We start from the raw sequence: 13,807 nt of genomic DNA, 5'->3' as shown, positions 1-13,807 counted from the left end.
GCCCCCACATCTAAAGATGTGCTCTGCTCGGAATAAAAACAAAAGCATGTCACCGAGCGGAATTCGCTCACAGCACTGACAGCAGCAGTCTCCTCCCCCCCGAGCTGGATGTGAAGAGGACTCCTCCGAGTCTGTCTGACATACAGGAAGAAGTTCATAAAGTCTGTAAAAACCCGCAGAATTTGCCTAGAAATCGCCGGCGGTCTTATTTCTTTGTCGTACTCTCGTGTTGTCTCGGTCGGCCGGCTGGAAAGCTGAGGCGGAAGAATGAAGCTCCGAGAGGAGCCTGCGACTGAAGTGCAGGAGGTTTAACGCGTGGACGACTTGAGCCGAGCAGAAGCGCCTTTTCGTCCATGAACGCCAAACCAGGACGGACCTCCGCAGAGTCTTCAGCAAAAGCAAAACATGTCAGAGCACAGATCCAGCTTCCTTCACATCGGAGACATCGTGTCTCTGTACGCGGAAGGCTCGGTGAATGGCTTCATCAGTACTTTGGGGTATGTTCCTGCTGCCTGCTCCTCTGTCTTCCTCCTGGGGGGGTCCAGATGGGTCAATGCTCATATTGGGGCCATTTAAACTGCACCTTGTGCTGAATGTGTGGCTCTGAGTGTGTGTGTGTGTGTGTGTGTGTGTGTGTGTGGGGTTCACCTCCAGCCCTTCACTGAACTGCTGAAGGAGGAACTTGGTGCAGGACTTGTGTCCGCGGCCTGTCACCGCGCAATCTGCCGCCTTTCAGGAAACTCTTCACGTTTACGCAAATGTAACAGGAATTCAAAGCAGCGTGTCACCCAGGAAGAGCAGAACTGATGTTACACGTGGATTTGGCTTTGTTTAGGATACATGACTCTTGACTGCTGGCCAATCTTGATCATCATACTGGGACATCACACTAGTCTCTGGTCTGATAGTTGATTTGACCAAGAGTATTAGTTCTTTCCTGATTTTGACAGACACTTGAGTTAGAGTTTTATGATGTTTCTTCTTTTATAAGTATAAGCTGCCAAATTCAGCCCTGGGCTCTTATTTAAACCAGTTGGTCAGGAGCCATGCAGTGGTCACCGAGATCAATCTTTGGGTGAAAAGGATGACTGATGGGACAGGAAAGAAGACAGAAAGACTTTGCCTCGTCATTTCCCCTTTCTTCTTGTACAATCATCTTCTCATGAAAATAATAAGTTGAGAAAAATGTTGTCTGAAGTTTCTCTGGAAGTGCTCATAGAGTAGGATTTAATGCTAGACTCAGCTGTATGATTGGTCACAAGTGGAACAAAGTTCAAGTCTTGAGGTATGTCACAGCTCATGTCATATTCTACGTTGTGTGAGTAGGTGTGATGGAAACTGCCTTTCGCTATGTCAGTCTCCACACAGCTGGGAAGAAAGCAACCCCAGCAGTTTGTGTGTCTGTGACTCGTCCTTAGCAGAGAGTTGTCAGGTGAAGGTGAAATACCTCTGCTGTGCACTCTTGGCTCTGATCGTGCAGAACAAGTGTGGAAAGACTGACTGGCTCTGAAGAATGAGCCTGCCCCGCCTGTCTCCCTTTTCCTCACTTTCTCTCTTGTTCCTTTTTCCTGCCCGAAATTCCTCCTGTGAACCGGAGTACCGCACATCAATAGTAAAGGTTAATTACAAGTATTTGTACAAAAGGTAGCTGAAATGTATTTGAACCTGAGCTCACACAGAGGTTCTACACAGCAGTGTACATCCCAATGCAAATGATGGCAGCGTGCAGTCTGTAAATTTGAAAATTACACAGCGGCAAACTCTTCACACCTCCTCTTTTTGTGACGCAAAGTAGTGAAATTCTTATCAGCATTCAATAACTCAAGCTGTTTGACAGGAACACTGAGCATTTTATCAGGGCTGCATTCAGCCTGCAGTGCCCTTGTTTGTTTAGGATAACAATGAATCTGTGAGTTCCTCACACACCTTACATTGTAAACACTCAAAAGCCAAAATGACCTTTTACAAGACAAAAGGTCAATTTGTATCCCGTCATGACCTTCAGCTTTTTCGTGATATTATGCTTTCCCATATTTTTGGTCATTAAGGATCAGCTATGTAATCCCCCCCCCATTTAATAACAATCCATCAATTAATTGTATTTAGAGTAGTTGAATCACAAGCAGCTGGACTTAGAGCCAATATTTCTGGACCAAAATTTAAATGTAAAAAAATGAAGATAAAAAGAAATCTGTATTTATTATTATAAGAGCTCTTGTATACATTTATTTCCTGACTGAATTATATCAATTACCAAATGGAATATCAACACAGATTGTGTTTTATGGTTCACTGAGGAAGTGTGTGACTCAGTTAGGTTTGTGTGCTGCTTTGTCAGCAGGTTGAAACATGCACTAACAGAATGTACATGCACTTTACTGACAATTAATTCTTCTGCTGCTTGCAAGAAATGATCAGGTCTGTCACATTATATACTGCACTTCTGTCTGCCTTCTCTCAGTCCACTACCCACAAGCAATGGAGCTATAATTAGCATGTCTGTCCAACCTTCTAGATTTATCTTTGGTTCATGTTTAACTCAGTTACACAGCAAACTCTTGCTGTGCACTGGCTGTGAGTGTCAGTTACTGTCAAAGCCTCTCTGTCTTAACTCATGCCGAGCCCTCTGCAGACTTAAGATTACTTATTTATGAGCTCCAGAGACTTTTCCAGAGAGCCTTCCTGTTCAGCCATTTAGTACCTTATAATGTTTCCTGGTTGGCTGTATTGTTTCTCATTTAGATGTTACACTGATACAGAGTTAGGGGAAATAATACATAGCCTGTGTCTCAAGTTCTGTGGCACACATAGGAAATGGCTCAGCTCACTTCAGCAGGGCTGCCAACTTTGTATGAATTGGCGGAATTGTGCATTGCATTATGTTTCTTTTCAGTAGATGGGATGAATGGATGTGCTTATGCACCTCGGCCTTTGGTGTAAATGGGATAGCGAGAATGGGATGGAGTTTTCTGTAAAGGAATTTGTAGCTGGTCGTGTGGAAAATAGAAGGTGCAGGTTGCTTTTATACATGACTGTACAGCTGTAAGCACCTCGGCCAATACTGGACGACACACAAGAAAACACTGTGGCCGTGTCCATAGAAAACTGGTGTGTCACATCTAGTTCAAGACTTAAATGGCTTTTTACACCAGATGATCACTTCTTACACGGCTTGTTTCTTAGGCCTGGTCTGTACATAACAAAACCAATTTCCCAAAGCAGGAGAAGGATGACATGTCATTTTAAATAAAATCCCAAGGTGTAACTTGAAATTAATTGATTATTAGTTGTGTTTGAGAGTTAATACGCAGCTCCAGTTGGTAAGTATTTACAGATATTAGCCTTCAGACATTACTCACATGTAGAAAAAAAAAAAAGTAAAAAAAAAAAAAAAAAGAGATTCTGCTAATTAGACCCACGTTTTAGCCCCAAAAAGAAAAGCCTGCACCTCCCTGTGATCACTTTTAGGTATTCTGTTCATGAACCTTATGTTTCTCCAAGTCTCTTTTCTTTTCCAGGTTTTACGTGTCCTGTTTCACTGAATAAGTGGCTCTCTGCCATTCTTTCCGCCTTTCTCAGTGTTGACTATTAACGTAGGTGACTGAAATCCATTAGAATGTAAACCAGGATTAGGCTCTGGGTTTTATTCACACCCTGAAAAACTGCAATGGTAAGACAAATCTCATGGCATCAGATATACTCATCATGGGCTGTCAAACTGCTGTGAGATGTTAAAGATGAACACGTTGGGATTTCAAGTGGCCTTTCACAAAAAGATAAATTAGCTTGTGTATAGACACTCCAGTTCTGGGCACACTTGACACTGCTTTCTTGATGGTCTTTTGCCATGTATATTTAGAACTGTCAGATCTTGGGAACCAAAAAATGTACTCTTGATTTCTATCATCGTGAGCTTTGTAATTTTCTTTGCTGATTTTCAAAGTCTCTTTGAAACGTCTTGGCAGTTATTAGCTGGTTGTTGCTCTTCCAGTGCCTCCTAATCAACCCTGCACAGGAACCACAGGGTTTCCTTTGGTGGCAGCAGCCAGCTGCACCATGATTAACGTTACCTCAATTACCAGAACAATATTAATTCTAATTGCCATCTGGTTGTGCTACAAATGTGCCCCGTGTATTCATATCAGTGGACGACTGAGTAATGTCGTGTAATAATGTCCTGTAATGTTCTCAGCATTGGGCTACATACTGGGTGAGCTTGAAGCCGACAGACATGATTCAAAAGAGAGCTCCTGAACTCTTCATCCTGTCAGTCGAGCCTTTATGTCTTTGACCCATTTGTTCAGATGGTCAGCTTTAGCAGTAATCTGACTCATCATCTAAGACTGTTTTGTGCATTGACACTTGTCTGTAGTGCCTGTCATGCTACAGTTGTACTACGTTTTGAGTCATATAAACCTTTTAAGTTAGTGAAGGTAATTTAATAAAGCTAGAACAGCTGTAGTAAATTCTAGTGATTTATGATGCTCTTTTCCACAGGCTTGTTGATGACAGGTGTGTGGTCCAGCCTGATGCTGGAGACCTGGCAAACCCACCCAAAAAGTTCAGAGGTATGTATGAGTGCACCAGTTGCACAAATTCGAAGTGAAACACACAGACATTTTTTTCCCAAGCTGTCAAGGTTGTCCAGTTCCAACATGCTCAGTGTTATTTAACACAACACTCTGGGTTGTTTTTCTTTTTTTTCTTTTTTTTTTTGACTCTACAGGCCTCTGGTGGGTAAATAACCACTGACTGGAAAAATGTTGTTTCATAACATTTAGACCCTTTAATAGAACTTAAGAGGCCTGTGTCATGCTGACTCTCATCACTGAATACTTCTCCACTGCAGATTGTCTCTTCAAGGTGTGTCCCATGAACAGATATTCAGCCCAGAAGCAGTTCTGGAAGGCAAAGCAAGGAAAACAAGGAAATAACAATACACAGGGTGACCTGTTCAAGAAACTACAGGTTCTGCTATCACAATCTGCATCTTCATTTTTGTTTGCCTACAAAAAACAAAACAAAACTGAAAAAATCTCTGATCAATTTAAATCTCATGATTCAGCATGCAGCAGAACTGGAGCAGAAGCAAAATGAGTCGGAGAACAAGAAGCTCCTCGGAGAAGTTGTCAAATACAGTAATGTCATCCAGGTACAACCCAGTCCCTTCAATAAACACCTGTAGCGTCAAACTGTCTCCAGTTGTTGTTTACCAAGGTAGCTGTCACCCAGCCCCTGATACCACAGGCAGTTCTGTAAAAGCCTACAATTGTAGTATTTGGCTTCACTTATTCTGAACTTCTTGGTTAGGGTAACCTTCAGTAAAAGTGGAGACAAACTTCTTTGGAAATAGTGGAGTAAGTTTTATGATTTAAATAAGAAGTTTTCTCTTCTTCTTTTTCAAAGACTCTATTTTTTTATTACTCTTGTAAAAAGTTAGAGGGTAACTAATAACTTTAATCTAAGGACTCTTCTTAGCTACAGATTTGTGGTGCCTGTACTAAATTTTTCATAACATCATATAAGTCAGTGTAATATTATGTTTTTTAATCTGCTGAAATTATTTCCCATCTTTATCTTCAAGTAGCAATAAAACATATGAACAAATAATGTTATGTAGAAATATGATGCTGTGTTTCAGATCAATCCTCTCAGACTTTAGGGGATTTAAAAAGATTAGCTGATTGTCAGAATCTTGTCAACAACTTCTGATACCATTGTTTTCCATTTTTTTAAGCAAAAGTATTTCATGTCTTAAGCTTTTAAAATGTTTAAATTTGCTGCTTTTCCCTTTTTCCAAATTATTTGAATCATTTGAATTCTTTGTATTCAATCTGAGATTTACCCTATTTTAATTTACAAAATTTTAACAAACCAAACTTTCAGTGAAATTTTTAAAGTGTCAGTTTAGGATCTGAATACTTCCTTTAGCTTCGCTGCTTAATGGCCTAAACACCTCGGTTCTTCTTCTCAGCTCCTGCATATTAAGAGCAACAAGTACCTGACGGTGAACAAGCGTCTTCCCGCTCTGCTGGAGAAGAACGCCATGCGTGTCTCTCTGGACCCGGCTGGGAACGAGGGCTCCTGGTTCTACATTCAGCCCTTCTGGAAGCTCCGCAGCGAAGGAGATAATGTAGGTTTCCTTCCACCTTAAATCTCATTACATAAGTTATGAAAATCCATACAACAACTTGACATTCCTCTCTGTTTACACTGTTAAATCTGTGTTTGTCCCACTCCAGTAACATTTCTGATTTTGTTCTTCCCCTTTGGCTTTAGCATCCTATGATTAAAGGTATCGCTCTTGATTGTGCATGGTGTTTGTGCATCATTAGATCAAATATCAAAATAGTTACAGCATGGCTGCACCAGCCTTCCTACTGCATGTAGACAGGTTGAGCTTAAACAGTTTTAGATCAGTTGTTACTTTCTGTCCACTTTCACCAATACTGCTTTATCACAGATGAAATTTTATTTATTATTAAAGTACAGAATGAATAGGATGAGCAACCCACTTCAAAAGAAGTGTGCCTGAGTACAGCTCCTTAACATGGGATACAGCGATAGTTTGCAGGTCAATGGGTTATGTTACAGAGCATGTATGATGCAATCCATAAAACAATAACTGTGTTTTCAGTCAGTATGTGTCTGTATGCTGCATTCAGGACCACCTACCACAATATGAATAAACCTGTGTGCTTTTGAGCTATTGCTCAACCATTCTCTCCTGCGAATCTCCGGCTCTTGCTGCTCCACATAGCACTCTGCTTAAAAAAAAAAAATAAATAAATAAATAAATAAATAAATAAATAAGTGGATGTTTGCAGATCTGAGACCAACCCCTTGCATGAACACACTCTTTCTTTCTATTTAATCAATTTGAAAACTACTGGACGTTTATAAACCTCCGTCACCTGCTATGAGACGAACGTTTCCTCTTTGGTTCAAGGTGGTGGTTGGAGACAAGGTGGTGCTGATGCCAGTGAACGCAGGGCAGCCTCTTCATGCCAGTAACATTGAGCTGCTGGACAACGCTGGCTGCAAAGAGGTGGGACTATTTATTTGGAATGTTTCCATCAGGGTTGAAACACAAAGTATCTGGCTGATGATAATCTATAGCAGCTCTTTGCCAGAGAGACATACAGAGAGAGCTTGACTCCCAGCTTACTGCTGATATAATTATCCATCATCACAGCCCTCAGAGAAACATTTAATCATGTTGTATTTGATTGGAATTTCTGCTTCTTGCTGCAGGTTAATGCTGTCAACTGCAACACCAGCTGGAAGGTCACCTTGTTCATGAAGTTTAGCGACTACAGGGAAGATGTACTCAAGGGGGTACGTTCTTAATTGATTTTATGAAATTACTTGTCGTTTTCACATTGTTCCAGTAAAGCAGCATGCAGCAGTCTCATATTCTGTACATGTCCTCTGTCAGGGAGATGTGGTGAGGCTGTTTCATGCTGAGCAGGAGAAGTTTCTGACCTGTGACGAGTACAAGAACCAGCAGCACGTCTTTCTCAGGACCACTCTGAGACAGTCTGCCACGTCTGCCACCAGCTCCAAGGCTCTTTGGGAGATCGAGGTAAAGCACAGAAAGTATTTTTGTTCTTTGTGAAGCTATTTGAGATACTTTAGAGATATATGCAAAATACGATGGGACGTCGCACCTGGTCCACCTTTACAGGTACCCTGCCCTGCGCCATCTGTGGGCAAGCTGCATTGCTCTCTCCGTTCTTTCTTCCCTCAAGACACCTCCTGGATTACTTGGCCCTGTGACTCCACTGGGCTAGACAGTTTGGTGGATACAACAGGTCTTCCCTTCAGCTGGTTGGCTCTGCCACCGCACCTTCCGCAGTATCTAGATCTACCGGGATGCTGTTTCAGCCTGCTTGAAGATATTGCCTATCAGCCACTTTACCACCCCGTCGAACCCCAGAAGCCCAAGGGCTCTCCACAGTGACTGCCCAGCAGAACCCCTGCAGCTGAACTCCACGGGTAGGTTCCAGGCCTTCCATCCATTTCGCTGGCTCTTGAGGATCAGGGCTTGATATTTCTTTAGCTTGTGCTCACGTGCCTCCTCCATCCTCTCTTCCCATGACCAACACCTTTGGTACCTCTAGACCAGAGAATGATATATTGTCTGAGAGTGGTCTGAGCTATTTCTTCTGGGAATTTTAGCTGCTTTTTTCAGTCTACTCGCATCTCCCAGTTGTTTGCTGAGGCCAGGATCCCTTTGTTCCTTGGTCCTCTTGTTGCAGTGGTCCCTCCTGATCGTGACGCCATTCCCTTCTGCCAAGGCTGACTTGCACAATGAGAGAACATGCTCAAGGTTTGATAACTTCCCACAGAGATTACACTTGGGGGTCTCTGCCAGCCTCATGCGTGGAGGTTTGATGGAGTAGGCAGGGCATCACAGACAAAACACAGCAAGGACTTTATCCAGTGTCCTTCTATGCTGCAGATGTCCTGCCAAGTCAGCGGCCTTCCTTGTGCTCTTTGCCACTTTGGCCAGCTGTCCTGTTTCCTCATAGCTGCAGCCCTTGCATGGCGGGTTTCCTCCTCAGTCTTGTAGAGCTCCCTCTGCACCATGAGCCACTGCTCTCCTGGGTGAGCTTTGTTCTAGCTTGGTTTTGTGGAGCAACTCAGTCCAAGCCTGCCCTGGGCTACCAACCCAAAGACGTCGGAATGCTGCAGCCGTTTCTCTGCCTCCGTCAGAGCGTGTCCTGACCACAATGCCTGCCTGTCGTACCCTCTCACCCCTACTGACTCGCAGCATCATAGCCTGAAGTGTCTTCGATGCCTAGCGCTCCTCGACCACTGATGTTACTAGGAGCTGCAGCTTGCTGCCTTTGCTGTACAGCCAAAATGGTTCTTGGGACACCCAGCCATCTCTTCAGGTAGGTGTTAATTTTCCTCTCCAGCTTCTCTACGTTGGAGACAGGTACCTCATCAAGGAACAGAGAAGTCTGGGCAGCCCCCCATGCTGGTAGCCCCAGGTATACTTAGCAGGGGAGCAGCTCCTGTACCAGTTTCCCAAGCTCTAGATAACAAATTTGTATTTTGTTTTGTTTTGGGTTTTTTTTTTTTTTTTGTTTATATTCATTCCTTAAGTTACTTTTGGTGAATTTTTGTACAGATAAATTTGCAGCAAATGTGCTGTTTCAATAACAAACAGCACATCTACAAAATAGTAACCCTTACAAAGCTCAGTTAAATAAACATGGTGTATTTTTAAGCACTTAGATTTACAGTTTTGTCATAACTAAACTTAACCTCTCACAAATTCAGGCCACAGTTGCTGCCTGTCTGCCATGCCAAACTGTAATTATTTTTGTATGTACTGTCTTTGTACTTTATGTTCCTCTTTATCAGTTTGCACTAAATTGAAGTTCCTTATGTCCATTAGTGCCAGAACGTACTTCTGTCCTCATATCAGTTGGTCGCATGTTGTTGGGCCAGTATAACAAACTTAAATAAATTCCTGATTTACTGAGAACAAAGGCTGGCTCTCATTCTGATGCATTCTGATGCATTCTGACACAAAGTACGTCCAAACATGAATTTGATGCACCGTGTGCTGAAAATGAATAATTGTCTGTATGTTTCATTTGATCTGTAAGCTAATTATGACTTTGAAGGACCAGGACCTATAGTGACATAAACTGGCAACAAGAAAAGTTCTTCTGCACTACATTTGGCAAAAGTCACCTGAAAAACACGAGTACAAACGTATTCTTTCAGTGTAGAGGTGACTAGATTGTCTTTCCATGGCAGGTCGTGCACTATGACCCCTGTAGAGGCGGAGCTGGTCAGTGGAACAGTCTCTTCCGTTTTAAACACCTGGCAACTGGGAATTACCTTGCAGCTGAAGTGAGTTTTACTCTTCAACTTGAGTCAGTTTTCATTTGTTTCATTTTGCAGGTGCTCATCTTTGTATTTAAATCATATCATGCTTTTAAAAAAGGCCATTTAACCAATGTTGCCCAAGTCAATTTATTTATTTAGAGTATCTACATTTCAGGATCTGGACAAGCACATTTGTAGGGACTTTAGGTGATGTGCTGTAGGTGGCAGTGTTCCCACTGATATGGCCACTATCACCCATCTTCTGCTTTTGAGTGGTTTGTTTTAGGGTGATGGATAATAATAACTGGTTATTCAGATATTTCTAGAACCGAGGCCAGTGACTGCTCCATATTTCTCCAGGTGAACCCTGAATTCAAAGAGAACACAGTGGAGTCCAAAGGAGAGGTGAGTTAATCCAACTAACACATTTAGTTGTAAGATGATATACAACTGATTTCACACTAGGGTGTCTGTCTAACTACTGCTGACAGAGTTAATTATTATCTAATGTCCAACACTGTTGTTTACAGTTTCACACATCTGCAAACTGCAAATCTTCACACCATTGATGAGTCAGTATGCTAGTTATTGAAAGTGGACAGGAGAGAAGATGAGTGTTTAAGTGGAAAGGACTTACACATTGTCTGTCCAAATTCAGGCCTTTCTCAGTCTCCTCATTCTTTGATTACGCAATACCACCAGTTCTCCAACTCACAAAGTACTTTTCACGCGCACGCATACTCACACACGCACACGTACAGAAAACACACACACACAAACGATGTCAAACTCTGAATCTATAACTAGACATTTCTTTCAGCTCTTAGCTTCCTTCCACATTTGTATTCTGGCAATACAAGAATATGCACACACTCTCTCAGCCTCACACACTTTCTCATGCACATGCTGAATTTCAGACACACAGGGGACTTCTTACATAACGTCTGGGTGTGGGGGTGCCCTGTGAGAAGGGATGGAGGGGAGGCAGACGTGCTGTCTGCTCTGCTCTACTCGCCTGTGCTAAGCTGGTGGTGTGAGTCACCAGCAGAGCGGAGGGAAGGGAGTGGGAGGATAGAGAAGCTCAGGAGTGGAGGCAGCTCTTGGGAACTTCCCATTGATATGCAGAGAACAGTGGCAGAAATTAACCCTCACCATTATCTGCTGCATCTGCACAGTGCAGACCATACCAGCCTGTGCACTGCAGTGTCTAACAGAACACACAGAGAAGCCATGGCTCTCTGGCTACATCTCCGTGTAATGTGATACCTCATTAGTGTGAGTGACTCTGTAACGGCATAGTTTGACTCACATCCATCTCCGCCCAATGATAGATTTTATCAACAGCTGAGCTCATTTATTAGTATTTATGAGAGCATGTGTGGCAAGATGGCACAAAAAATGTTTCTGCTCATCTTTATGGTCACAAAGACTTACAAACTCACTAAAATATAAGAAGCAAAATAAAACTAAGCAGATTTTTGCTTAGCAGATTACACTTTAGCAGGATCGGGTAATTAATGAGGACTATAACATGTAAAGTATGTAAATATTGTGGTGATTTAGAATGCTGCTTGGCAACTTACTGGTTAGCACCGTTGCCCCACAACAAGAAGGTCGTGGGTTTGGTTCCCGGTCTGGGGCCTTTCTGCACGGAGTCTGCTTGTTCTCCCTGTGCCTGTGTGGGTTTGCATGAGTGGTTGTTGGTCTCTGTCTGTCTCTGTATGGTGACCTGTCCAGGGTGACCCTGCTGTCGCCCAGTGTGAGCTGGGATTGGCTCCAGCACCCGGAAAGGGATAAGTGGTAGAAGATGAATGAATGAATAATCACGTGCATAGTTCCGCCGACATATAAAACACAGGTGCTGTTCTTGTTGGAGTAGTCTAAAGCAAGAAAACAAAAATCTCTAGGTTTTTTTTTTTTTTTTTTTTAAGAGAAAATCGTGAGTCTTGTTCAAAATATGTGCCCATAAACACAATCTACACTTATTTTGTTTTTGGACTATTTTCAGATTTGCTTCCCGTCGTTGACATCACTACTTTGACCCTGAACCTTTCAAAGATTATACACACTGTAACACACTAGCAACTAAAGCTTTCTCCAACTTGACCGTGATACCTTGATCAGAAGAAATTACATTGAAAGAAGTGGCACACACGAGGGGTGACCATGTCCTTTAGAGGCTCACAGATCAAATTCTGTTGGTCTCGCTGTTTTCACGCATTTTTCCAGAGAGGACAAGAATCTCTACTACCTAACTTTTTTTTTTCTTTTTTCTTTTTTCCGATTATCATCACCTCGACTCCACGCTGTAGCTGAAGATCTCTCCACTGAAAATTCAGTGCAATACACACACATGGGATACAGTGGATTTTCACACCGATCCCAACCAAGTCCCCACATGCTGGTGTTAGGCCTGTGGTTCACTTAAAATTGCCCCAAGGCACTAATAAGAAATGAGAGCAATAATATATGATATAGTCCTCTATAGCTTTATGCTATACAGGTCAATAATGACTTGGTGCAGGCACCGTGGCACTAACTATTTCAGGATTTGGGTTCTGATAACTTGTGCTGCAACACAATTACATGACTTAATTTGTTGTATTAATTATTGACTATGTACTGAGTATACATAACAAACTGTAACACTTTCTACAGTATATGAGAGGGTGACTTATTGAGATATTGATGCTGTTAACTACTGAACTGCCTTAGCCATGTAACCTTTTAGAGAGCAGGTCCTAATGTCTTCTGCCGCTGTGTGTCTGCGTGTGCTTGTCTGTCTGCATGTTTCCTTGTGTTTGTGCTGCAGAATGAGACCGATCCTGTATTCTCTAAGAGAAAGCATCAAGCAGCTGAGAAGATTGCTTTCACCCTAGTGTCTGTTCCCCATGGGAATGACATTGCCTCTCTGTTTGAGCTGGATGCTACCACTCTGCAGCGGGCCGACTGTCTTGTGCCCAGGTCAGTCACTCACATGGTGGAAGCAATAACTTGTTAGATCTGCTATGTTTGTATCCATGGGGGGGGGGGGTCACTAGTGCTTACATCACAGAGCGAAGTAGTTCTGGTCAGAAACTGTCTGTTTTTGTGTTTTCCACAACTAAGTGACAGTTGATTTATTGGTGACCTGCCAGTCTGAAATACATTTTCACTTGTCACAAACAAGTGACATTTCCTCTTATTTTATTATAAATAATGAAATAAACCTTGAATATTTAAAGTTCCATTCAATGGAAAATAATCTTAACATTTAAAAAAAAATAAACTGATACAAGTAACACAATAGTTGCTTTCCCTGGTAACTTGTTACTTTTATCTCAGTTCCAATTCAATTACTTTTGAGAGAAGTAACAATAGCTAATTACTTTTTTCATTTTCATTTACCAACACCAGTTGCGATAGCGTTAGGGTCTCCCATTTCAACGCTCCCATTTTTACTCAAACATGTCAATGTTTCAAAGGGATGGATGTCAGGTTTTTTCTATCACAGGGCTACAAGGAATTTTGGAGTCCAAAATTTGTTTCTTTTCCAAACACTGCTGCTGTGTAATTGTTTACTTTTTATATGAGTTTTGGTAGAAAAAATTCATTAAATTTTTTCCCATCCAAATTCTCACCATCCTCTGGAGCAATTTGAAGATAATTGTTTCGCTCATCGAGTGCCGATGGACTTATGAACCTTTATTTCAATTTCTGCTTCCCATTCAATATAACATATAATGAAATTCTTCATTCCGTTATTGTGAACAGTTGTTTAGAGACAGTTTACTGAGGAAATTTGTTTATCTGAAATTCCTTGCCTTCCACTGCTAAACCTTTTTTAATCTTGTTATTGTTGAACTATTTTAGGTGTAAATATTGGTACATACCTCTGTTTTCCAAATTCTTTCTTGATTCTAGAGCAAAATTTCCCCGGTGAGTGTACAAACAGCTTTTATTCTCTTTTGTTTCCACT

At 41.9% G+C, this 13,807-nt stretch overlaps 1 protein-coding gene across 1 annotated transcript in view; it reads left to right on the top strand.

Annotated features, from left to right (window-relative positions):
* Positions 1-13,807, top strand: part of itpr2 (inositol 1,4,5-trisphosphate receptor, type 2) — a 52,157-nt gene continuing 38,350 nt past the window's right edge. The window contains exons 1-11 of the mRNA XM_029523915.1: positions 1-497; positions 4,498-4,568; positions 4,850-4,968; positions 5,066-5,152; positions 5,975-6,133; positions 6,950-7,048; positions 7,255-7,338; positions 7,439-7,585; positions 9,778-9,873; positions 10,210-10,254; positions 12,662-12,813. Coding sequence (XP_029379775.1) covers positions 406-497; positions 4,498-4,568; positions 4,850-4,968; positions 5,066-5,152; positions 5,975-6,133; positions 6,950-7,048; positions 7,255-7,338; positions 7,439-7,585; positions 9,778-9,873; positions 10,210-10,254; positions 12,662-12,813 — 1,151 coding nt within the window. The 5' untranslated portion in view covers positions 1-405. The remainder of the gene's footprint in view (positions 498-4,497; positions 4,569-4,849; positions 4,969-5,065; positions 5,153-5,974; positions 6,134-6,949; positions 7,049-7,254; positions 7,339-7,438; positions 7,586-9,777; positions 9,874-10,209; positions 10,255-12,661; positions 12,814-13,807) is intronic.

This window comes from Echeneis naucrates, chromosome 16, assembly GCF_900963305.1.
Source record: "Echeneis naucrates chromosome 16, fEcheNa1.1, whole genome shotgun sequence".
Classification (NCBI taxonomy): domain Eukaryota; kingdom Metazoa; phylum Chordata; class Actinopteri; order Carangiformes; family Echeneidae; genus Echeneis; species Echeneis naucrates.
Note: the sequence above shows the minus strand (reverse complement) of the source record. Positions and strands in the feature narration are given on the sequence as shown.